Genomic DNA, 24,775 nt, shown 5'->3' with positions numbered 1-24,775 from the left:
TCAGTCTCAACATCAGAAAATTCCATTCAGGTGGGAAAAAATTTATCAAAGCACTCCAATTCTCATTGTTATTATTAGTTAGAAACATTCTTGTTTCTATTTTTGGAAGGGAAAATACTACTTGAAATTTCCCACCACTTAAATGACATCCAAGTTACCAAAATAGTGTTAACGCTATAGCATAACTACAAGCCAAGGAGAGAATATTTCAAGTTTTTAAGCAACACTTTGGTGCACAACTTTTCATCCCAGTTTTACAAAGCATTTCCACATTTTTCAATATTATATAGTGACATAAGCATAAGGAAGCTTAGTGTTAGGGTGTGGGGCAAATTATTTTTTCTCAAATACAAGTGTACTTGTAAATCAATTTTTTTTTTTTTTTTTTTGAGATGGAGTGTCATTCTGTCACCCAAGCTGGAGTGCAGTGGCGCAATCTCGGCTCACGGCAACCTCCACCTCTCAGGTTCAAGCGATTCTCTTGCCTCAGCCTCCCATGTAGCTGAGACCAGCGTGTATCACTGCACCCAGCTAATTTTTGCATTTTTAGTAGAGATGGGGTTTCACTGTGTTAACCTGGACAGTCTTGATCTCCTGATCTTGTGATGCGCCTGCCTCAGCCTCCCAAAGTGCTGGGATTACAGGTGTGAGCCACCACGCCTGGCCTACTTGTAAATCAATTTTATCTTTCCCTCTTCTTCCTAGGTCTGCAGACTTATGCTTATTATAAAAGCTGGGCTACCAATTACATGTGATAGTAACCAGACAAAACAAGAGCTATTCAACCTCCTCCACAGGGTTTTCACGAGTTACTAAGTTGTTCATGCTGAATTGGATCCCCAGAGATTGATTCATCCATCTGTGCTCTCAAGCTCTGTAGCCTGAAATGGCTCTTTACTGTCATTTATGTCTATGAATTCTTATAATTTATAACATAAGACAACAGGGTAGTAGCCCAGTGCATCAGATACTTTCAAAGCCCAGATACAATTTCAAATGCTTTTAATATATGCATAGCTTACAATGAAGCTATAGAAATGGCTGTGGGTAGAAAGGGAAAATCCATGTGTTAAACTTAGGTTCTTTGTAAAAATCAAAAACCAAACAGAGAAACCGTGGTACTCCCCAGCTGAATGGCAGTTATAAATGCCAACATTTCCTCCTGCACAAAATGAGCACAAGTGCCTATTGACGAGAGGCTAAACAACAAACTTGAAGAGTAGCTGGAGTATTTAGAAACCCTTGAACTGACCTTTGTGGAAACCCTCAGTAGAGCAAATATGGTCTCCCACCCCTCCCCGCCCTATTTAACAAGCGAGCGTCCTCTTGACTGCTATTCTAAGAGCTAAATCACTTTTGAAGTGAGTCTCAGAGGTCTCAACAATAGAGACAACTAAAGAGATATTGCTCCTTTGATTACAAAGTAAATCAAAAGCCTGATCAGCTAACATGCATGCTTCCACCATACAGAAAAAGATTTTCTGATGCCATTTAACAACAAAAGACAAAAGAACCAAAATTATAAAGACAATACATCCCCCAAGTCCCACAAATTTCACCTAAAAGGGAGCAGATGGTAAGTCCTTTTAAGGACTCAGGAGGTGTCTGTCCCAGAGCCCATGTGGACATTTTTCACAACTGCATTCTGAGACATGGAGGAAAGGCCTCATGGCTCACTCAAAAATTAGTGCAGAGCTGGACACATCTATTAAATATTTGTTTTACGACAGAATGAATGCGTAAATTACAGAACAGAGACAGCCTAGGCCACATGCAAAATTAATTTAAATGGGGAAGCAGCAGTTTTCTGGCAATATTCCCTGGACTTCTTCCACTCCACTCTTCCATGCTTCAAGCTTGGAAGTTCCTTGGGGCCTTGGTTAAAAATAGGGCCTTGTGCAGCTGGAGAGGATCAGCAAGAATCAGCCCCACCTCTACTAAACCGGTTGCACCTCAGAAGCAGGAGAGGCAGTCTCACCTTTCATTCCAACATTTGGGACTAGTCCTGTGCAAAACCCAAACCACAGCTGATGGCAACAGTAACATCAACAGCAACAACTGTAGCCACAGCTTTGATTTACTGAACACATTTATGATTTATGAACACATTTAAATCCAGATCTGTGTGACTCCAAAGCACATTCCTTTTTTTCGGAGACAGAGTCTTACTCTGTCACCCGGGCTGAAGTGCAATGGTGCGATCTTAGCTCACGACCACCTCCGCCTCCTGGGTTCAAGAGATTCTTCTGCCTCAGCCTCCTGAGAAGCTGAGATTACAAATGTGCGCCACCATGCCTGGCAAATTTTTCTATTTTTAGTAGAGATGGTGTTTCATCATATTGGTCAGGTTGGTCTCGAACTCCTGAGCTTGTGATCTGCCCCCTTGGCCTCCCACAGTGCTGGGATTACAGGTGTGAGCCAACACACCAAGCCAGCCCATTCTTTTAATTACCATACATGCCTCCCAAGAAGATTAAAATGTAATGGTGTAGTAAGAGCAGTTGTTGAACGTGGTAAAGAGCTCTGAACTGAGCACCGTCACAAACGGATTGAAGATCTGTCTACCATTTAATAGCCATATCACCTTATGTAATAACATCCAACCCTCTAAGTCTCAGCTTATTCTTCTACTAAATGGAAATGTAACCCTCATCTTACTGAGTATATTGAGCATGGCAGACTTCTGATTTCTCTTGAGTATTCTTTCTTCCCTTCTTCCTTGGACAGTAAGAGCCCTAGCCAAGAGTGTTAGCAGAGCACATGACCACCTAGAGATGTTTCCCAGTGTCTCCTACAGTACAGCCATGTGACTAACTCTGGCCAATGAGATGTGAGCAGAAGTGATGTGTGCAGTTTCTACATCTCTTTTTATTTTTTTTTGGTGACAGAGTCTTGCTCTGTTGATCATGCAGTAGCACGATCTCGGCTTACTGCAATCTCTACTTCCTGGGTTGAAGAGATTCTTGTGCCTCAGCCTCCTGAGTAGCTGGGATTATAGGCGCACCCCACCACGCCCAGCTAATTTTTATATTTTTAGTAGAGACAGGGTTTCACCATGTTGGCCAGGCTAGTCTTAAACTCCTGACTGCAAGTGATCTGCCTGCCTCAGCTTCCCAAAGTGCTGGGAGTAAGCCTCCATGCCCGGCCACATCTCATCTTTAAATGGAATTTGCTTGCCTCATCTTCCTCTTCTCCCAAGTTGAGGACATGGTGGTGGAGTCTAACTCTAACCATGTGAATAAACCTGGAAACACGGGTGGCCTTATAACTAGGGCTGCCAGATTTAACAAATTAATGTAAAGGACACACAGTTAAATTTGAATTGCAAATAAACAATCATTTTTTAGCATCAAGTGTGTCCCAAATATCACATGGGACATTGTTATACCAACCACAAATATTGCATGGGACACATTTTTACTAGTCACAAATATTACATGGGATATAGTTGCACTAAAAAAAAAATTATTTATCTGCAAATGTAACTAGGCATCATCCTGTATTTTATCTGGTAAGCTTAATTATGGCAGTTGTGCTACATTTCTTCTGTAGAAAACCCTTTGGTGGGTTTCATAAGAGAGAAAGACGCTTTCACCTTGTTTGAACAACTAGATTTGGGGGGACGCTTTGATACAAAAGCCCAATATATGCCCTAATTAATATACTGAGCAATAAATAAGGTATTATGATCAACATAATTACTTGATAACTTACAAATCTTATATCAGATGTATTATATGTACCTCTTATATCAGATGTAAATGTATTCCCTATCAGTGAAGAGTAATTATTGCTAATTTCAACACCCTCTGGTCAGGTAATGCAGAGAAAGAAGGAAAATGAAGGTAGATTTAGTACTGAATATTTAAATTCCAAGTAAGACTTATTCCATGGTTGCTGTTTACCATCAAAACTTTTATTTGGACTGGGCATGGTGGCTCACACCTGTAATCCCAGCACTTTGGAAGGCCCAGGCGGGTAAATCACCTGAGGTCAGGAGTTCGAGACCAGCCTGGCCAACATGGTGAAACCCCATCTCTACTAAAAATACAAACAACTAGCTGGGCGTAGTGGCAGCCACCGGTAATCTCAGCTTCTCGGGAGGCTGAGGCAGGAGAATTGCTTGAACCCAGGGGCGGAGACTGCAGTGAGCCGAGACTGTGCCATTGCACTCCAGCCTGGACAGTAACAGTGAAACTCTGTCTCAAAAACACAACAATATCTCAAAAAAATCAACAACCAAAAAAAATAAATAAATAAAAAAAACTTGCAGGCTGGGCACGACAGCTCACATCTGTAATCCCAGCACTTTTGGAGACTGAGGCAGGTGGATCACAAGGTCAGGCATTTGAGACCAGCCTGGCCAATATGGTGAAACCCTGTCTCTATTAAAAATTAAAAAAAAAAATTAGCCAAGCGTGGTGGCATGTGCCTGTTGTCCCAGCTGCTCAGGAGGCTGAGGCAGGAGAATCGTTTGAACCTAGGAGGTGGAGGTTGCAGTGAGCTGAGATTGTGCCACTGCACTCCAGTCTGGGTGACAGAGCGGGACTCCATCTAAAAAAAAAAAAACACCAAAAACCAAAAAACTTTTATTTGGGCCAGGTGCAGGGGCTCATGCCTGTAATCTCAGCACTTTGGGAGGCTTAGGTGGGTGGTTCACCTGAGATTGGTAGTTCGAGACCAGACTGACCATCATGGAGAAACCCCATCTCTACTAAAAACACAAAATTAGCTGGGCGTAGTGGCGCATGTCTGTAACCCAGCTACTCAGGAGGGTGAGGCAGGAGAATCGCTTGAACCTGGGAGGCAGAGGCTGTGGTGAGTCCAGATCATGCTATTGCACTCCAGCCTGGGCAACAAGAGTGAAACTCCGTCTCAAAAAAGCAAAACCAACTTTTTATTTCAAAATGAACTTACTCTGTATCTTTGGGCTATATGGATCTTCTATTTTGAAAGCAGGATCTAAAGCACGAAATATCACCTAAAAATGGAAACAGGAGTAATTGTTATTTTTGCAATAATCAAAAAGTAGATTTGCAAGTAGAATGTAAAACAGAGAAGCAAACAAACCTCTCCTTCGGTTGAGGGTTCAATGTCAGAATATCGGGAATCACAAATTATGTCATCGACTTTTTTCATGGGGCCAGTTGAAATGCCAGGAAACGAGGCCTCACAGTCGTAGGCGAAGTATCTATACACACCCCAGGTCTTCCCAAAGTCGGACGATCGTTCTATCAGCATAGCAGCTGGACGGAATGTCTAAAGGCAGGAGCAAAAATCTCATTGGATGTTTTCTATTGATAGTCTGTATTTTTTTTTTTTAATCTCAGGTAAAAATGTCTCTCCACTGCGTGCCACAAACTCGGACTGCAGGTGGTTTGTATTTCAGACTGTGGCTGGATTTCAAATAATTCAAGCTGCTCTGTGGAGCCTCTTCTTGCAAGGAAAGTGTCTAGTCTCTAACATGGACACTTTTCTCCACCCTACTGGGTAAGTAAACTGCTTCTCTGTAGAAGCTGATTATATACAGGCCTAAATAGCAAACACCATGTCCACTGTAATATGAGTGGCAAGTCTGCATGCTTGTTCCTTCATTCGTTCATTTAGTCATTCAGTAAATGTATGACTACCTCCTTAGTACCAGCCAGTGGCCTATATGCTGTCTATATGCTATACAGTCCAATGAAGTACAGCTACGGGTGTCAATCATTTGCAATATGCTATGTCAAACACCACAGAAGGGTCACATGCACAACATGGATGAACCTTGAAATAAGTGAAGTAAGCCACACAAAAGGACAAATATCATATGATTCCACTTGTATGAAACATCTAGAATTGATTAAGTAGACAGAGACAGAAAGTGGATTCAAAGTTACCAGGGGCTGGGCAGAGGGGCAATGGCCACAGAATTTCTGTTTGGGGTGATGAAAAAGTTCTGGAAAGTCTTAATGGTTGCTCAACATTATGAATATATCTAACACCACTGAATTATACACTTGAAAATTGTTAAAATGCATATTTTGCTGCCAAGAAAAAAAAAAGGTAGGAATACTTTACAGAAAAGAAGCCATCATAATCTCTCTTTTTTTTTTTTTTTTTTTTTTTGAGACAGAGTCTTGCTCTGTCAACCAGAGTGGAGTGCAGTGGTGCGATCTCAGCTCACTGCAACTCTACCTTTCTGGGTTCAAGCAATTCTCCTGTCTCAGCCTCCGAAGTAGCTGGGATTACAGGCGTGCACCACCACACCCTGCTAATTTTTGTGTTTTTAGTAGAGATGGGGTTTCACCATGTTGGCCAGGCTGGTTTTGAACTCTTGACCTCAGGTAATCCACCCTCTCGGTCTCCCAAGGTGCTGGGGTTACAAGTGTGAGCCACCGCACCCAGCTCAAATTGGATCTTAAAAGGGCAACAAGGTTTTTTTCCAGGCAGTGGGTGGAGGTGGCTGAACATGGCCGAAGAGATTAGTTGGGGCAGGGTAAGGAGGAATTGCCATGCTAAGGGACTTATCTTTTGGCAATGAAAAGGGAAAGCTAAAAAGTTTAAGTGAACAAATGAAATGATCATATTGCACTGTAGAAAAATAATTCTTATGGTAGAGTTACTCAACATGGACAATATGAAACACAAGGAAACGAAGTGAAAGAAAAAAGATGAAGGTTTTAACTTGAGAAATTACAATGTAGATAGAAAGGGATGGAACTGACCACTGAAAACTTAGTGAAGATGACTATATTGAATTACACTTGGTGACCAAGTAGATTGCAGTGGAAAAGGCAGGGTGAGGAAAGAAATGCAGGCGCCTGAACCTGGGTAACGAGGCAGATGTGCTGCCAATGACAACGACATGGAAGAGGCGTGAAAGCATTAGGTTGTGGGCTAATCAGTCACATGTGCGACGTCCATGTGGAGATGCCCATCAGACACTTGGAAAAAGTGGTCTGGCATTCGGCTCCAAGAATGGAGCTTGAAACATGAATTTGGGAGTCACTGCACACACATATTTGAAAGCTCCCAGTATATGATGTCTCAAATAAAAGAAAAAAGGAATGGCCAAGATAAAGAGAACCTAAGTCTGTGCTCCAAAATAATGTATCAACCAGAGGCTAGACAGCGAAAACAGAGTGGTGCCGGTAATATTCATTATTTACTTTAATGCTTTATCATTTAAGCTGATTTGTGTTTCTGCAAAATTCATATGTTGAAGACATAACTCCATACTTCAGAAGGTCACTATATGTGAAGATGGGGTCTTTAAAGAGGTAATTAAGGTCAAATGAGGTCATGAGGGTGGGCTCTAATCATTCTATGACTGGTGTTCCCATAAGAAGAGATTAGGAAACACACATGCACAGAGGGAAGACCGTGTGAGGACACAGGGAGAAGACAGTCATCCCAAACCAAGGGGAGGGGCCTCAGCAGAAAGCAACCCTGCCAACACCTTACCCTGAAATTCCCAGACTACAGAACTGTGAGAATATGCATTTCTGTTGTGTGAGCCACCCAGTCCTGTGACACTTTGTGGTGGCATCCCTAGGAAACCAATGCACCCTCACGACACATTAGTCTGACAAATGAGGAAACTGAGGCTTGGAGACATTGACTTGCTAATTATAGGCAGAGCTTAGATTCAAATCCAGGCCTATCTTTCTCCCTCTCTGGTTAAAGGCATAGGAGAAGACTGAAAAATGCGTGTTGGGAGGAAAGAGAAAAAAGGCGGTCTTCTGAAACCAAGGCAGGAGGGAGATTTAGGAGACTGTGGTCAACAGCATCAACTGGAAGTAAAAGATGAAGCAGAATGAGCACTGAAAATAGGCAAACAGGCAATGCCTTTGACACTGACCAACACAGTGATGCATTTTGGGAATTGGAAGTCAGATTACAAGGGAAGAAAATCAAAGGACAGTTCAGCTGACCTAGAAAACAGAACCTAAATAAAGACACTTACTTCTGAATTAAAACCAGTGCCTGACAGAAATTTGGGTGAGAGTTAATGGTGAAAACTAGACACATGCTTAGACTTCCTTTAGCCCCCCCTTTAATAATCCTGCTGGGCCTCTTTTCTGATAAAAGATGTCAACGATAATAGATGATGACATTTTGACAGATTCTTTGACTCACTAGCTGCTCAGATTTTTCAGGAATATAAGAAAATGATACTATATTCAACTCAAGAGAGTATTAGCCTAAGAATTTTAAACTAAGAGAGGAAAATCCCTAAGGGCCAACTGAACCATGTATGCCATGTACCATGGCAAACTCCCCGTGAGCGTGGGCTCCCGGCTGGGAGGCTTGGGGAGAGACTGGAGGGAAGGTCTAGTCTGACTTCTCTGTGTCAAAAGGGCACAGAGAGCAAAAGTGTGAAAGCCTTTTCTGGCTGTGCTTCCTTCTCTCTCTTTTGGAAATTTTTAAGTCCCAAAGGACCACTGGAGTCATCCAATTTCCTGTGGAGTTGAGAAGCTGCTGGAAACCAGAATGACACATTTTACCTAAAGAACAGAATCCTTCTCATGCTCTCTGCTTAGTCATCAACCTTCTCAGGTCTGTTGTTGCTGCACAGTTGCCTCTGAATTTATAACAAACAAAAGAGCTATGAGTTTTTTGTGTCTTTTGAGACAGGGTTTCGCTGTTGCCCAGGCTGGAGTGCGTTAGCACAGTCATAGTTCACCGCAGCGTTGGCTTCCTGGATCCAAGCAATCCTCCAACCTCAGCCGTTTGAGTAGCTGGCACTACAGGCATGTGCCACCATGCCTAGCTGATTTTCTCGTTTTTTGTAAAGACAGGGTTCTACAATGCTTCCTAGGCTGGTCTTGAACTCTGGAGCTCAAGTCATCTTCCCACCTCACCCCCTCAAGTGTTGAGAGATTACAGGCATGAGCCACCATGCTCGGTCAAGAGTTATGAGTTTTGAAACATCTAGCTACATAGAAAAACATATGCTAAATGAGCTTTTGCTAATCTAAATCCAACTAGCAATTAGCCATCTCTATGGCAAACTTGAAGAAAAAAAATCAACAACCTCAGTTCTCTTCCAGATTTCACTACTGTTAGTGGCTTCACCAACTTCCTAGTTATTTCACTTGACCTTTTAAGTAATTTTCTTTTAAGTGAAAGCAAGTTTATTAAGAAAGAAAAGGAAGAAAAGAATGACTACTCCATAGGCAGAGCAGCCCTAAGTAATTTTTGATTCAGCCCTTTCCTACCGTTCTGCTTTTAATCTTTCTCTACTTAATGGTTCAGCTTTTGATTTTAAAGGATCCAAAGGACTGTCTTTAGAGAACAGGGGCTCCTCCTCTTGGCAATGGTCCTCAAAGGCAGTAACAGCAGAGAGTATCAGAGTACGGCAGTGGGTAGACACATGGGATTTGAAAAAGCTTTCAAAGACGCTCTTACAGGACTACTAGGTTGCAGGAAGGAGCTCCCTCCTACTTGAGAATCACAGCCAGTTTTGCGTTAGCACCAACCCTCCACTGATGCTTCCTCAATGCTGATCTCAACAGAGCCTCCCAACGTGCCCTTTATTCTTGCCATCCCAGGCTTTGGTTTGTATTTCATCTTCGGCTATCTTCCTGAAACACAGGTCTCATTTGCTTGTCAATGGCTGCCATTGTTTTTTTGTATTAATTTTTTAAGTTCAGAAATCTGGATCTTTAAGACTGGCATAAACAAAAATAAAATAAAAATTAACATGATAGCTGCAGTTACTTACTACAAGCATTCAGTAAAAAAAAAAAAAAAGTCATTTTAAATGTTAATGTTTTTGTAACAGAATTATCCCAGTCACCTCATAGTAGCAAATTTTGTCAAGAGATGATCATTCATTTCTCATTAAAAATACGAAAAGAGGCTGGGTGCAGTGGCTTACACCTGTAATCTCAGCACTTTGGGAGGCCAAGGCAGGTGGACCACTTGAAGTCAGGAGTTCGAGACCAGCCTAACATGGTGAAACCCCAAGCCTGTCTACTAAAAATACAAAATCAGCCAGGCGTGGTGGCACACGCCTATAATCCCAGCTACTTAGGAGGCTGAGGCAAGAGAATCCCTTGAACCCGGGAAGCAAAGGTTGCAATGAGCTGAGATCATGCCACTCCACTCCAGCCTGGGCAACAAGAGCAAAACTTCATTCCCCCAAACCCCACACAAAAAAACTAAAAGCATTTCTAAGATTGATCAGTTGTAATGGCTCCCTATTTCTCATAAAGTTCACCCTCCCTAGCAAGGAGTCAACGTCCTTTGAAGCTAGTCCACTTCTCTACTTTTCCTTTCCTTTCCTTCTCTCACTACCCCAAACTGGAGGCAAATCTGCACAGCACCTGCTGAGCAATCCCTGCCTCACTGTCCCACCACCAGTGCCTTGTTCTCAGACTGTTTCCTTCGGGCCATGAATGGCCTTTCTTCCATCTCCTCCCACTGACATCCTGCTCTCCCGTCCTGGTCCAGGTCAAGAGCAGTCCCAGTCCTAGGTTTCTCCTTTATTCCAGGCTAAAATGAATCTCACCCTCCTCCATGCTAACATACATTGTTGGAACTTCTGCTGTAGAAATTGGCATATTCTGTCATGTATTGTAAGTTATTTTCAAGTATATCTTTCTTTCCTGGAAGACTGGAAGCTCCTGGAGGGTAGTCACTACACTGTCTTTACAATTTCCCATAGGGCTTAAAGTAGGGCAGTTTCTTACAAACAGAAGATGTTTGAATTCATTTATCCCCTTATTCATTTGTTCAGTAAACATTTGTAGAGCAATTACCATATGTCAAGCATCTGCATTTATGAAAACTTTCAAGTTCCCACTATATGCCAGGGCAGCAAGATTATCCCAATTCCCAGAACAGAAGGGAGCAGGCCAGGCGTGGTGGGTCACGCCTGTAATCCCAGCACTTTGGGAGGCCAAGGCGGGTGGATTGCTTGAGGTCAGAAGTTTGAGACCAGCCTGGCCCACATGGTAAAAGCCCATCTCTACTAAAAATACAAAAAATTAGCCAGATGCAGGTGGCAGGTGCCTGTAGTCCCAGCTACTTGGGAGGCTAAGGCAGGAGAATTGCTCAAACCCAGGAGGCAGAGATGGCAGTGAGCCGAGATTGCTCCACTGCACTTCAGCGTGGGCAACAGAGCGAGCCTCAGTATTTAAAACAAACAAAAAACAGGGCAACAGGAGAACATCACCATTCTGTCCTATGTCTTATGATGTAGGTATTAGTCCTCTTCCCATTTACCAATGAAGAAGTCACAGGTCTGGCCACACATGCCAAGAAGGGGCAGACAGAGATTCACACCCCATCTACCCAACCCCATAGATGTTCCGTTTCCCACAAGAGGTAGGACTCAAAGGATGAGTTGTTTTCTCAAAAACCAGTGTGATAACTTGTACCTATTCTTTTTTTCGAGACAGGGTTGCACTCTGTCACCCAGGCTACAATGTAGTGGCATAATCTCGGCTCACTGCAACCTCTGCCTTCAGGGTTCAAATGATTCTCCAGCCTCAGCCTCCCAAGTAGCTGGGACTATAGGTGCGAGCCACCACGCATGGCTAATTTTTGTATTTTTAGTAGAGACGGAGTTTCACCATGTTGGCCAGGCTGGTCTTGAACTCTTGACCTCAAGTTATTTACCTGCCTTGGCCTCTCAAAGTGTTGGCATTACAGACATAAGCCACTGCACCCAGCCCCAACTTGTAGCCATTCTGCATGTCTCAGTTCAGTCATCGCCCCCGCTGTTTCACCTTCTGTGCCTATGTGTGTACGTTCATCTTTGATCCACTGTATTCACCTAAATGAGTATTAAAGTACAATATATGTGCCCAAAGGACTTTTGGATCTAGATGAACTCAGAATTATTCATATATGTGAACGGATGCCCTCTGCAAAAGAAAAGATAGGATCATGAACATTAATAAAGATGATTTTGAGTATTTTTAGGTGTCACATAACATAAAGGCAACACCCTTATATGCTGATGAGCATCAGTTTAATCACCATATTGACTGTGTGGTCAATGAAGGGACAAGCAGTTGGTGACAAGTAGTTGCTGACGATTTATTTAGTGAAACCATATCCACTACTCTCAATATCGGGTGTTGCAGTCACAACCTTCCCGCCCCAGCAGGAACAGCAGGCTGCTGGGGAATGGGTAAGGGGATGAAGGCTCAGGCCTGGGAAGTGTACAGCCCAACGTCCCTTCTAGTTCATTCTGACTCCCACACCCACCCTAGCTCCTTGGCCTCCCGGCTTTGGTGGCAAGACAGAGAGACTTTCATGGCTACCTGCCCGTATGGTAGATCTATCCTTGGCACCTTTTCCTATCCTGAGAGGGTGGAGATAAAGTTCCCAACTCCAACTGAACACTATTCAAAAGTGATTTGAATCTGAGAAGCAATAAGTAAATTATGGGTTTTCTGTGCGCCAGTGTGTACTTTAAGCCATGTGAAGTCTGTCATTTCCAGGCAGCTGCTTAAGAAGAAACAAAGGGACTTTGTACAGAGACATTCCCTCGTTCTGGAGTCATTTTACATCTCTCAAAGAAAAATGATGAGAAAATCCACATTTAAGAAGGGATTACACATTTCTTAAGGAACTGTAAAACTGTTCCCACAAATTTTGCAAAACTTTGAAAACCAAAGAGAATACATTTCCTTTCCAGTTACCAAACTCGGTATTAAAACATAAACACAAGGGACCAGGGATTTACTCTCCAGATGTTTCATTGTGGTTTGGGAAAGAGTCAATACTGCCTTGCTCTATGGGGAAATAAAAAGATAACCTAATTAAAAGCTTACAGTTGAATTACCTTAGAATAGAGGCTCTTTCTACTTATTGTCATGAAGATAGAGTATTTGTTAAATGCAGTTATTCATGCTCATGTTTTAAAAACTGCTCAATTACCTCAATTTATGGCAACAGTATTATTTAAGTTCTCATTTAGGCCAACTCACATCAGATATCCATTTCGAAAGGGGACATTACACAGCATTCTTATGTGTCATTTGTGAGAAAGTTATGGATTTCTTACCTTGAAAGTCATTATGAGATGAGTGAAATGGAATTCTGCTTCCAAATCCAGCTGGATAGTTACGTTTTCCACACCTACAGGTGATTAAAACAACAACAACAAATGAAACAGCAAACAGAAACATCTGTGAATAGTTGAGACTTTTTTAAAAATTATTTTTATGCCATTCATAGAAATTATCCTTGCATTCTACCTTAAGGTGAAGCTGAAATGAAGACACTAATAATCCCGTGGGCTTATTTAGGTGGTAAAGCACAAGTCGAATGATTCTTTAGTTTTCCACAAATCATTCTGGAGTTCAACAGATTGAATTTGCTCACTGGAACAAGACATCTGGCAGAACGCCTCTAGCTGCTATCAAGAAAGGCATCCTTTGCCTCGCCAGAAGTGAAACATCTTCCCAACCCTTTAAGCCAAGCTGCTCTCAAAGGAAAAACAGGAGGGGCGCTTCCTGTGCACAGTAGGAGGTCAGCTTGCAGTCTGAAGCACAAGGACACAATCCTCCTCTAGTAGAAACACAAATACTCCTTTTTCTCTTTGCAGCAGCAAAGAAAATAAATACAAGTCTACCACGTTAGTTATACTACAATTCAGAAAAACCTATCCCTGATGGGGAAACCTTTGGATGCGTTTCCACAATGAGAAACAATGCCAGAGAAAAAAAGAATTGGTCAAATAAACTGGCTCAGAACAAATACTAACATCTTCTCTTTCAGGGGAAAGCCTGAACAAACAAATGAGCCTTTGCACTCTTGCCCTGAGGGTCAATCAGTCTCACTTAAACACGTTAAAAAAAAAAAGGCCACTGGAATTCCAGAGACGGAAAGCACCTCCTCCCCAGTCCCTAGAGCTCTCAAGCCTGCCTGTTCAGCAAGGGAGACTTTCCGAGCTTCTTGTGTTTGAGAGAGCTTTTGGGGTCCATTTTCCAGAGAAAAAGAAGTCTTAAATGCAGGAAGACAGGAATGCGTCAAAATGAATCATGTCACAGGCTGGTGCATTTTCAGGAAATCAGTAGGACCTTTTGAAATAAACTCTCCTGCTGGAAAATTGCCAAGTCAATTGTGGGGGAAAAAGTGGTCACTGGAACGGATATGAGTTAGCTGGAATGTTAAAAGAAAAACATAATCATACTAACTAATCTTATCTAACTTATTAAAAAGAACCAGATTATAAAACTACACTGGGCATTTATTTTTCAGTGAATCTAGGCAACTATACATCTCTCCTCTTCCAGGCTTTTAAAAACATACAATATTTGTTCAAAATTAAGAGATAACGAAATAATGTAAAGTACAACACGAGTGCCATTTCTGTAACCTAAGAACAGATGCTGCAATGTGTGCACCAAAGGCACATTCCGTTTAGATTTATAACTTGATAAAGCACTACAGCCTTCTTTTTTATATGGGAAGAAAAATCCATGGAGAAAAGAAACAAGGTCATTCTTCTGTAGTATATTTGATTTCTGTCAGACCTAGGAATAGATCATCACAATGGGTAAAACTAGTTGTATATCCCCAGCCTGTTTCTGTGACGGGACACTGATAATTTAACTCTGCCATATGTAAGCACAACTCGTACAAAACACACATAAACTAGATAAAATCACATTCATAAAGTCTTCAATTGTGATCAGACAACAGAGAGATGATAGGGTATAGTAACAACCAGTCTGACTTTCTAAAGACTAAGTTCCATCAGTCTAATCTCATCTAATCTCTTGTGACAGAGTGACAGAGAACTCAACCCCCTCTACTGGAAAATCTCTTCTTTCTGGCATCTGGTCTCTTTTGTCTCACAGATTCAAAGTTGTAGAAGTTGATTAACTCGACATAACTAAGAAAAACCTTCCTCTAGAACTATAGCACATGATAAACTGTTTCACTGTCTGTCGACTAAAATGGGGACAGTCTTGATCCTAATGTTGAGGCATCCTTTTTCAAACTCTTTCATTGGAAGAATGTGGGCCATCAGGAAATGCTCCTAGTCTTTGCTCATAATAAGCTTGCTGCTGTTTCAGAAGTCCTCTGGGATGCACTGCAGATTTACAGAAACTTCTCTTTCACACTCAAGTATCAACCAAAATATTCCCCCATAAGAATGAACGTGGCTCTAAATGATACATGCTTTCCGATGACCCAATAAAGTTTGTAACCAATAAATTGCCAAGGCCAACCAATGAACAAACCAACTCTCCCTAGAAACCAGTAATCTAGAGAATATTGCAATTTAACAGTCAATGACAAAGAAGTCTATTAAGGAAGGGTGTTTGGCTTTACAGAATGATAGATGACTACAATGGCATCCAAAGGCTGCCCAGGTGTAGGGCATAGAAGAAAGCAAGCTGGTAGTCCCCAGGCTTTTTCTGGCCAGGGTTAGGTTCACTTCTTTGAGGATCCTTTCTCATAAATTTAAAAAAAAAAAAAAAAAAAAAAAGATCTAATGGTACATTGTTAATTAACAAACACACTAACTCTACTTTTATTCCCCAAATTTCAGCATTCGAGTTTGAAATAAATGTGAAACTCATCTGGGCTTCATGTTACAGTAATAGTAAAATGATATTTGATGAATGCATGAAACCAAATCCCAAATAGCAAAGTCAGGAAAAAGGGTGTGATTCATGCAATCACTGGAGGAACCATTTGACTTGGGGTCATATCCATGTTGACAGAGTCTTTGAAAAATTACATCTTGCTGCTTATTCATGGTGTTATTATTACTATGAAGAAATTTTCTGTAGATGAAGGAAGGTGGTGGGGGAGGAGTGGGGGCTGATTCTGCTCCTTCCTTTGGGATTGATCAAAATGAAAGATGTTATGTTTTGTGGAAGAATAAGGGCCTGAGATAGTAGAGTCTTCCCATACCCTCCCCAGGCAGCCCCCGCATACAAGCACTCTCTCCAAAAGGCTCTCAGAATGAGGACTATGAAATACTCCTTTGGTCAATCATGAAAGAATGCTTTCTTATAGGAATTACAAGCTTCAGGAAGAGTAAGATTTTACCAAGAGAAGTTAGTGCTCCAGGCAGTCAATCTGTCAGAAGCCATAATTACAGGACAGAGAAGCCAGTCATAATCACAAACACCCAGGAACCCGTAAGCTCCATTCAAGTTATCAATCACATTCAATGGAACTTGTCTCCACACCAACCACATACCATTTTCAGATTGCCACCAAATCTTAAGGCGGTTTGGAGCAAATGTAGTGACCACATTTTCAATGAGATGGCTGTCAGGATTGAGGGTCTCATGGTAAGGATCTTGGGAATTGCATATGAAGCATTTTTTGTCCTCCTGCAAACAAAGTTGAGTTCATCAGTCTGGAAAGCAATCTCATTAAAAACATTTTTAATTAAAAAAAACCCATCAAGCCCACAATATAAAAATCAACCTAATAGCTTCAAGAAAAATGAATGTGTGAAAATTAATTAGGTGATTTATATCACATCTTTCACTTTAAACTTACTGAGTCTAAAATACTCCTGAAAATAATTTCCTCCTTCCTTGCAAATTCAAGGTCTAAAGTAAAAGAGGGCATTGTTTCCATAAGCTATTAATAAAAATCAAATTTCTAGGCTTAAACCTTAATCTCAACAAACAGCTAGAGAAGCTTACTCTACGGTAAAATGCAGAGATATTAGAGAATTTTTGCTGACATAAAGCAAACTAAAAATGAAAGAATAAAAAATACAATTCACTTGGCCTGATTTTCTTAAAACTAAATGAAGCAGTAACCAAGTATTAGGCAGAAGTATTCAGAGTAGCTTCGGGAACTACTGAACAAGATTTCTTCATTTCCACCCTGCCCGAGCAGTGAATCCATGGTGGTGGCATGCAGGCTAACCTGCATATTGTTCAGAATATCTGGGTAAGGGAGGACCAGGCTGTTCTGCCCTGCTGGGACATTACCATCTGGGGCCAGTTCAAAGAACCCCAACATGGGCATGAAATAGGATGAAGATAGATTATAAGTTTTAGGGTAGCTTTGAATTTCTCTCACTTTCTTTCTCCTAAAATGGGAGCCAGAGGCACCCAGGGAGTTGGGTTAGGAGAGTTATCTACTTTCTGTGCATTCCATCAAGGCAAATCATAAACAACAGAGCTTAATAGTTCCCTTTCCACATGGAGCTTGGCTCTGTATCTACATTTTCTGAAATGCAGATTATTCTTAAGTCTGAAAGTGAGGTTAAGACTGAAATATATAGAGACCCACATGTATTTTACAAACGGCATTTAATTAAGAGTAATATTCTTATAAGAACACAATTAACTGACTGTACTTTTACACAGTATTTCAGATAATCTTTATTTAGTTATTACCTTCTTCTCAGAAGGATTTGGCGACTAGAGAGATGTACTGTCTAAAAAACAGAGACTAAAACCAAGGGATGCATTGGGAGCCTGGATAAAACAAGCTTCCTGTCTCAACCTTGATGCCCACTAGATGTTTGAGAAAAGCATGTGCCCAGCCCCTTTCTTTAGGTCCTGCTGCTATCTGGGTAAAGCAATCACAAATGCATGGCTAATCATATATGCCAGAGAGCCTGGCTCCTGTTGCTTTTTTTTTTTTTTTTAAGGGAAACTGCTAAGACTGTACCCTCTTCCTCTTCCTCTCCCAAAGCAAGAGAAGAACCAAGAAGCAACACGAAGAGGAGAGACCGCTGCGCCTCTTGCTTGTGATTTCTGATGCTCTATGCATTGAGAGAAACTACTCTAGTAACAAACTATAGAAATGATCACTGAGAGGGTAGTCTTTCCAGGTGCTTTTAATGCAAGCAGTCTTATTCTCCTTTTGGTCAAAGCTGATTTCAGAATCTAGTGATTCATTTACAGGATGTCCTGGCCTCTCAAGTAAATGTTAGCACAATATTGTAGGTAAAATTCAAATGCTAATATTAGAAAAGAAACATCAACTGCCTTCAATAACTTGTAGTCAAGGAAACTAGTACTAGAGAACAATCACCAGAACTAAAAAAAAAAAAAAAAAGTTTAATTACAGCCTCCCTTCTAATCAGGAGGAAGCAGTCTAGACATCTCTGTATAAACTGGGAAGCAAATGAACGGAATCCACTTTACCACATTCCTTTGGTCTAATTTATCAGGTCCAGAATGGGCTTTCTGTTTTGTAAAAGTGACTCCTTTTAAGAGATCTGCTGTGCAAACCACACAATACTATCCTCCTTCTGAAGGGCAGTTATACAGGTGGGTGGGCTGACCACATTCTGAGCAATTAGCTTGGAACTTGCTCTGCATGTGAGACTGATACTTTCTGCTTTTGTTAGAGGCCAGAATATCAGCCTTTTTTTAATTAAAAAAAAATTTTTTTTTTGAGACAGGTTCTCCCTTTGTCGAACAAGCTGGAGTGCAGTGGCCTGATCATTACTCACTGCAGCATCGACCTCCTAGGCTCAAGCGATCCTCCTACCTCAGCCTCCCAGACAGCTGGGACTACAGGTGTGGGCCACCACACCGAGCTAAGTTTTTAAAATTGTTTTGTAGAGACTGAGTTTATGTTGTCCAGGCTGGTCTTGAACTCTTGGGCTCCAGTCATCCTCCCACCTCAGCTTCCCTAAGTGCTAGGATTATAGGTGTGAGCCACTTTGCACCTGGCCAGCCAGCCGCCTTTTTAAAAACGAAGGAAAAGTATTTTGATTCTGGATATTTTATGCTTTGTGTCTTTTTTTAAAATTACTTTTGACTTTGTATAAATATGACCCCTGAAATCTAAAATTTGGGCCCACTTTTAGAAACAGGTAACACCCTGAAATGTCACTGCGGTCTTCCTTTATCAGGGTACCATGGCAACCAGGGCCATCTTGTAAAAGAAAGCATCTGATCCTGATATCTAATGGAGATGGATGGGAACAGCACCACCTGAGGAGAGGAAAATGGGTTCGTTCTGTGATTAGAATCACCTTGCAAGACGCCTGTCAGTGCTGGAATACTCTTTACTCAAGTGGAAGATGCGGGGCAGAAAAACCCAAGGTTTTAAAAAGAGTATAAATCATCTTTAATACACACTTCCAAAACCAAAGGTTTTTTGTTTTTTGTTTTTTTAAATCAGGCCTTTGGCGGCCCTGGGTTGTCGGGGCAGCCAGGTCTGTCGTCAGTCCTGCCTTTACATACTGACTGCGCCGGCAGGAAATGTTTGGCGGATGCAACTGTGCAAACTCAGATGGGGCGAAAGGGTGAGAGCTACCAGCCTAATACCGGGACTCCCCGGCTGGCTGCGCTTCCTCTCTGGATTGCTGGCAGGATGCGGAGTCCCCAGGGCCTGCCCCTAGGTCTGGACAGGAGGAGGCGCTAGCATAGCCTCGAACCCCGCTCTCAGCCCTCACCTGCAGGTGGCTGACGATACAGTAGGGCTCCGGCTTGTGCAGCCCGCACGTCGAAGTCACCGAAAGTCTCTGTGCTCGGCCGATGAGAAGGTCCCCTGTGGCGGGGTAGCAGCTGCCTTCCGCGCAGCCGTAGCTGAACTCGGGTTCTTGAGCGCGCACTCGCACTCCGGCTCCGCACAGGGCTGCAGGAATGACAGGCGACGGGGTGGGGGGGGACAGAAGCAGGGAGTGGAGCCGGAACAAAACGAATAAGCAGGGGCGGGGGGACGGGTGCGGAGAGAGGACAAGTCTATTCGGAAGAAAGCAAAATGCACAGAAAAGACAATGGAGAGGTGAGCGCAGGAGAGGCCGGGAAGGCAGGGACTCAGAAAGGAGGAGAGCACTGAAAGAAACCCACACACGTCATCAGGTCTGTCCAGCAGAGAGAACCTCCCTCCCGGAAAACCCACCTACGCTCGTGCCCACCCTGATCAGCCCCGGGGAGCATCTCCCCCGACAAAGGATGGATGTGTAGACTCGCCACTTCGACGTGCTTGGAGTAGGGCGCAGGGGGGCTGACACCCCCCCAAGCGCCACACACCCACGCGCGTGTGAACCCGCGTGCACGCGGCAGCCCGCGCATCCTCGGTGTGAGTGTGCGCGTGGAAATCTGTGAGCACGGGGCGCGAGAGTGTGTGTAGCGTGCACGCGCGAGGGTCACCGGCGCTTCGCCGGGGGCGAGGCGCTGGGGCTCGCGGTGGACGCCCCTTCCCGGAGCTAGTGGGGACCAAGGACAGTCCCTGGGGCTCTGGAGTGGTTTCAAGGCTTCACCATTCCAGGGAAGCGCCAGGTCCAGCTGTTTCTGGTACCATCCAGAGACAAACAGAGATGGTTAATCAAAGCCACATGGCCCCAATCAGTTCCCAGGATGAAGCCTCCGGTCAGCTCAAGCACTTTTCTGGGCAATGAATTTTTGGAGAGCCCTCCTCGGTCAGCACCGCTACCCCCAGGGAAACCCAGGGTGAACCGACCGAGGGTGCAAAATCCTGAGCAGGGACCGCGGGAGCTCGCAGGGGCCGGGGCATGGGCTCAGGGCCCGGGAGAATGCGGGTCCGCGGCGCTCTCTGAGAGCCGTCGCCAGCCACCGCCGAGGCAAGGGCGGTGGCGTTTAATCCCAGGGGCGTCAATTCCATCCAGTCCTTCTCCCAAGCCCCCAGGCTCCCTCGAAGGTGAGCAAGCAGCTTTTTAGCTTTTCTTCCCCATGCCCAAGTCCATCCCCTTCCCTGCACCGTTTCCACGGAATTACCTAAGAAACTGAAAGCGAACACCTGGAGCAGCCCCATGCCGGCTCCCTGCAGCCAAGGGGACACGCAGAAGAGGAGGGAAGACGCCAGCCGAGCCGCCTGCCCTTTCTTCCCGTCTTCTTTTCTGAAGAGGTGGAAAGGAGGTGGGGGGAAAGGCAAATGTTCAGAGAGAGGAGAGGGGCCCTTCCATTTCCTGCCGCTCCCACGGAAGCGGGGTGTCTGAGAAGGGGGAAAAAATCACGCTGTTACTTTGTTCTCCTCACCCGGAGACGCGAGCGCTCGCCCCGCTCCTCGCAGCCCCGGATCCCAAAGAAGGGAATTAGAAAGTTTAGCCTTGGGAGGAACCGAGGGAGGCGCCTCTGCTCATGCGCACACGGAGAGCTGAAGGGGCGGGCGGCGGGCTGCCACAACTCGGCGAGGACCGGGTTAGGTCCTGGTCCCACCCCCCGGGGGCGCCTCTTTTGTTTGAAAGCCGAGTCTGCGATCGCTGCGGGGCTGGGGCGCTCACCGGTCCCAGCGCGGGTCCGCCCCGGGGTACGCGTCCCAGAGCGGCCCGCCGCGGGGCGTCTTCGACGTGGGTGTTTAGGTCGCCCAGCCAGGGGGCCGGCGGGACCTACCGCGGACTCGAGCATTTACGTTCGCAAGAAGTGAGTCACCAAAAATGCCCAGGGCTAAAACTCTTGTGCCGCGCGCTTGGGGAAGGCGGGTTAACCCTTTAGAAACAGGGTCGACCTGTCGTGTTTGTTCTTTAGAAAGTGACCCTTTCTCTCCACCCCTAGTATCCAAGAGCTTGAGATGGGCGCGACCATGTACAGTGTCTTCCTAGGAAGGAAGGAAAGCGCTGTGCGCCATGCAATTCTTTGCGCACACATTTATTCAGGACCCACCTGTCCCTGCTACGCAGGTGGTCACGGCATTGAATTGAACGTCTAGTTCTGTTTAAAAAAAATCTATTTCCAACATAGTGAAACCCTGTCTCTACTAAACATTAGCTGGGCGGGGTGGCGGGCGCCTGTAAACCCAGCTGCTCCGGAGGCCAAGGCAGGAGAATCGCTTGAACCTGGGAGAAGGAGGTTGCAGTGAGCCGAGATCGCGCCATTGCACTCCAGCCTGGAGGACAAGAGCAAAACTACGTCTCAAAATAAAACAAAAAACTACTTCCTACCTGTATCCAGATGATGGCTTTAGCTCAGGTAAAATGACACGTTTATTGTTACTGACTCCCTTGCCCATCTCACCGTGGAAGAGTTGACACAGCCAGGAAGTGGAAATCTCTCACGAAAGGCACTTCCCCACAACGCATCTCGTGGATTCTTGACGGTGTGCAAATGGTGAAGTGGGGAGAGGCCCTCTAATGAAGGGTCTTTAACAACACAGTGTGACCTGCCTGGTGAAATTAGGGGTACATAGCAGCTCACCATCTTCTAGGGGTCGGCGAGGGAAAAGAGGTTGGTGACGGGACCCCACCACTCATTCTGCTACCCTTGACGACGGACAGAGTCAAAGCTTGGAGTCCTGCTCAAGGCAAATGTGGCCGCAATTTAGGGAGTCTAGTTAGTTGATAGGTCAGGAGACTTGGCTTGTTTTCAATTCATCTCAGGGAGAAGGGTTTAAGTGGCTAGCTGGTCAGTTTTTAACTTAGCTGCAACGAACTAAGGCCCAGAGGAGTTTAATCATTAGACCATAGAGTCAGCTGCTTTACGAGTTTGTAAGCACGAGTCTCAGGGAGGCAGGAGCCTGGGGGTCTAGGTGAGGCATTAATTATTCACCACAGCAGCACTTGCCCTGCTACAGCCCGGGGAGGTTTTGCCTCTGCTGACGCTTAGGATCCTCTACCCTGGCTGGGTAGCCTGAGAAAGCCCTTGCTGTAGGGAGGCTATAGAATTGCAATGGAGGGTCTAAGGGCTTAATTAAAAGAAAAATATTAAAAGGCAAATGTCTTTTCTTCCTGTTGAGCTTTTAATACCCTGGGCCAGAGCTTTGTATTTTCATGTGCATACATTGCAAGCATCTTTCAGCTCCCTTTCTTGAGCACAGCCTCTGCTCACAGCAGCCCAGCCCTCCTTGCTATCTGTCCCTGGTCAGTGTCCTCTCCCCTTGCAAAAGGTCACTCACCTTCAACACTGTTCAGAAGCCTGCCTGCTCTCCTGATCACCTCACTCGCAGTAGTAAATTGAACACTACTGAGAGAATTCAGTTTTTAAAAATTTGCCTGTGGGCTGAGCACAGTGGCTCATGCCTGTAATCCCAGCACTTTGGCAGACAAATGGGTGGATTACCTGAGGTCAGGGGTTCAAGACCAACCTGACCAAAATGGAGAAATCCTGTCTCTACTAAAAATGCAAAATTAGCTGGGCCTGGTGGCGCATGCCTGTAATCCCAGCTACTTGGGAGGCTGAGGCAGGAGAATTGCTTGAACCTGGGAGGCGGGGTTGCTGTGAGTTGAGATTGCACCATTGCACTCCAGCCTGGGCAACAAGAGTGAAACTCCGTCTCAAAAAAGAAAAAAGAAATTGCTCATATATATACAGGGTTGGGGGGAGTGTGTATAACACCGTCTGACCACTTCATCTATGAATTTGTCCACCTCCCTTCCCACTTTTCTCTTCTGTGCTTCTCTCCTAGAAGTGTGCCCTCCACTCGTCATCTAAGTGCAGTGCTCTCACATACAAACCTGCTCAGTCTCATCCTGTTTTAAGTAAAAACACAAACGCTGCACTGCATGAAATCAAAGCTTGAGCTCTGGAGATTTGCTCATGGAATCAAAGATTGAGCTAAGGAAAAAGGAGTTTCAAGAAGGAGATCTAAAGCATAAGCCACAAAGAGATCAAATAAGATCACAGTGAGAAAATGTCCATTGCATTCAGCAATTAGAAAGTCAAGGGCAGCCAGGCATGGTGGTTCACACCTGTAATCCCACCACTTTGGGAGGCTGAGGCTGGCGGATTGCCTGAGGTCAGGAGTTCAAGACCAGCCCTGGCCAACATGGTGAAACCCCGTCTCTACAAAAAATACAAAAATTAGCTGGGTGTGGTGGCAGGCGCCTGTAATCCAAGCTACTTGGGAGGCTGAGGCAGGAGAATCGCTTGAACCTGGAAGGCAGAGGTTGCAGTGAGCCTAGATTGTGCCATTGCACTCCAGCCTGGGCAACAAGAGTGGGACTTGGTCAAATAAATAAATCAGTCAGTCAGTCAGTCAGTCAGTCAAGGGCAGTTCACCAAGAACAGTGGTGGAGATGGAAGCCATACTGCAACAGAATGGAGGAGGAACTCGGGGAAAGCAGAATAAGTACAAACTATACTTTCAAGGACCTGAGCTGTGAAGCCAAAAGAGGGGTTGAGCAGATCTCAGAGTTTGCTCAACCAAAGCTTGAGCTTTGATTCTATGTTCCTGCTCTAGGCAAATGTGGCTGGAATGAAGGATAAAGACCCTACATACCCTCTCCTTCCTTTGGCTTTATAGCTCAGGTTCTTGAAATTGTAGTTTGCACTTATTCTCTGCTTTCCCCAAGTTCCTCCTAGTCCATTACAGTATGGCTTCCATCTCCACCACTGTTTTTGGTAACTGCCCTTGACTTTCTAATTGCTGAATGCAGTGAACATTTTCCCACTGTGATCTTATTTGATCTCTTTGTGGTTTATGCTTCAGATGATCACACTCTGCTTCTTGGGACTCCTTTCTCCTTAGTTTCCAGGACACAATTTCAGAATTTTCCCACTCCTCTCCCATCTATCTTGCCCTTTTCTGATTCCTTAAACATTGGTGGTACCAAAGGTTTTGTCTCTCTTTTCTACTCCTTCTACTCATCCATATCCAGGGGTGTACCACTTGGACTCTCCTCAACCCCCAATTCCCATATCTCTAGCTTGTACCTCGCTTGGATTTCACATCCAATTTCTAACAGGCCATTGAATATCTTTACTGTGATGACCCATAGGTACATTAAGTTCATCTGTGGCAAAACTGAAATCTCTCCACCCACCTCTCCTAGAACAAAATGTGTTCTTTCTTCTGTTTCCCATTTCAATTATTGGCACAATAATTCATCCCTTAGCTCAAGACAGAGACCTGGGAACAGGACTGGCTGCATGATTAGCAGGATGCAAATGTGGAGCCCCTCTATTTTATTAATGTAAAGACAGTGAAA

At 44.2% G+C, this 24,775-nt stretch overlaps 1 protein-coding gene and 1 pseudogene across 3 annotated transcripts in view; both read right to left on the bottom strand.

The window, feature by feature from the left end:
- LAMB1 (laminin subunit beta 1) overlaps positions 1–21,858 on the bottom strand; it is an 86,492-nt gene extending 64,634 nt beyond the window's left edge. Inside the window, exons 1-7 of one of the 3 annotated variants that reach the window (XM_064374493.1) lie at positions 21,794–21,858; positions 20,631–20,752; positions 19,346–19,527; positions 16,166–16,301; positions 13,007–13,080; positions 5,071–5,259; positions 4,918–4,981 (exon numbers count right to left, since the gene is read on the bottom strand). In XM_064374493.1, the coding sequence (XP_064230563.1) occupies positions 4,918–4,981; positions 5,071–5,259; positions 13,007–13,080; positions 16,166–16,301; positions 19,346–19,527; positions 20,631–20,667 (682 nt within the window). In that variant the 5' untranslated portion in view covers positions 20,668–20,752; positions 21,794–21,858. Of the gene's footprint in view, positions 1–4,917; positions 4,982–5,070; positions 5,260–13,006; positions 13,081–16,165; positions 16,302–19,345; positions 19,528–20,630; positions 20,753–20,891; positions 20,961–21,793 lie in introns of those variants that run through there. The other 2 variants (XM_021673211.2, XM_021673212.2) reach the window with 2 other exon arrangements.
- On the bottom strand, positions 17,589–17,762 carry LOC135274580 (small nucleolar RNA U3; annotated as a pseudogene).
- Positions 21,859–24,775: the final 2,917 nt, after the last annotated feature.

The sequence above is a fragment of the Aotus nancymaae genome, unplaced genomic scaffold (assembly GCF_030222135.1).
Source record: "Aotus nancymaae isolate 86718 unplaced genomic scaffold, 86718_ANA_hifiasm-v0.15.2.pri h1tg000002l, whole genome shotgun sequence".
Classification (NCBI taxonomy): Eukaryota; Metazoa; Chordata; class Mammalia; order Primates; family Aotidae; genus Aotus; species Aotus nancymaae.
The sequence above is the reverse complement of the archived record's forward strand: the minus strand, read 5'-3'. Positions and strand labels throughout refer to the sequence as shown.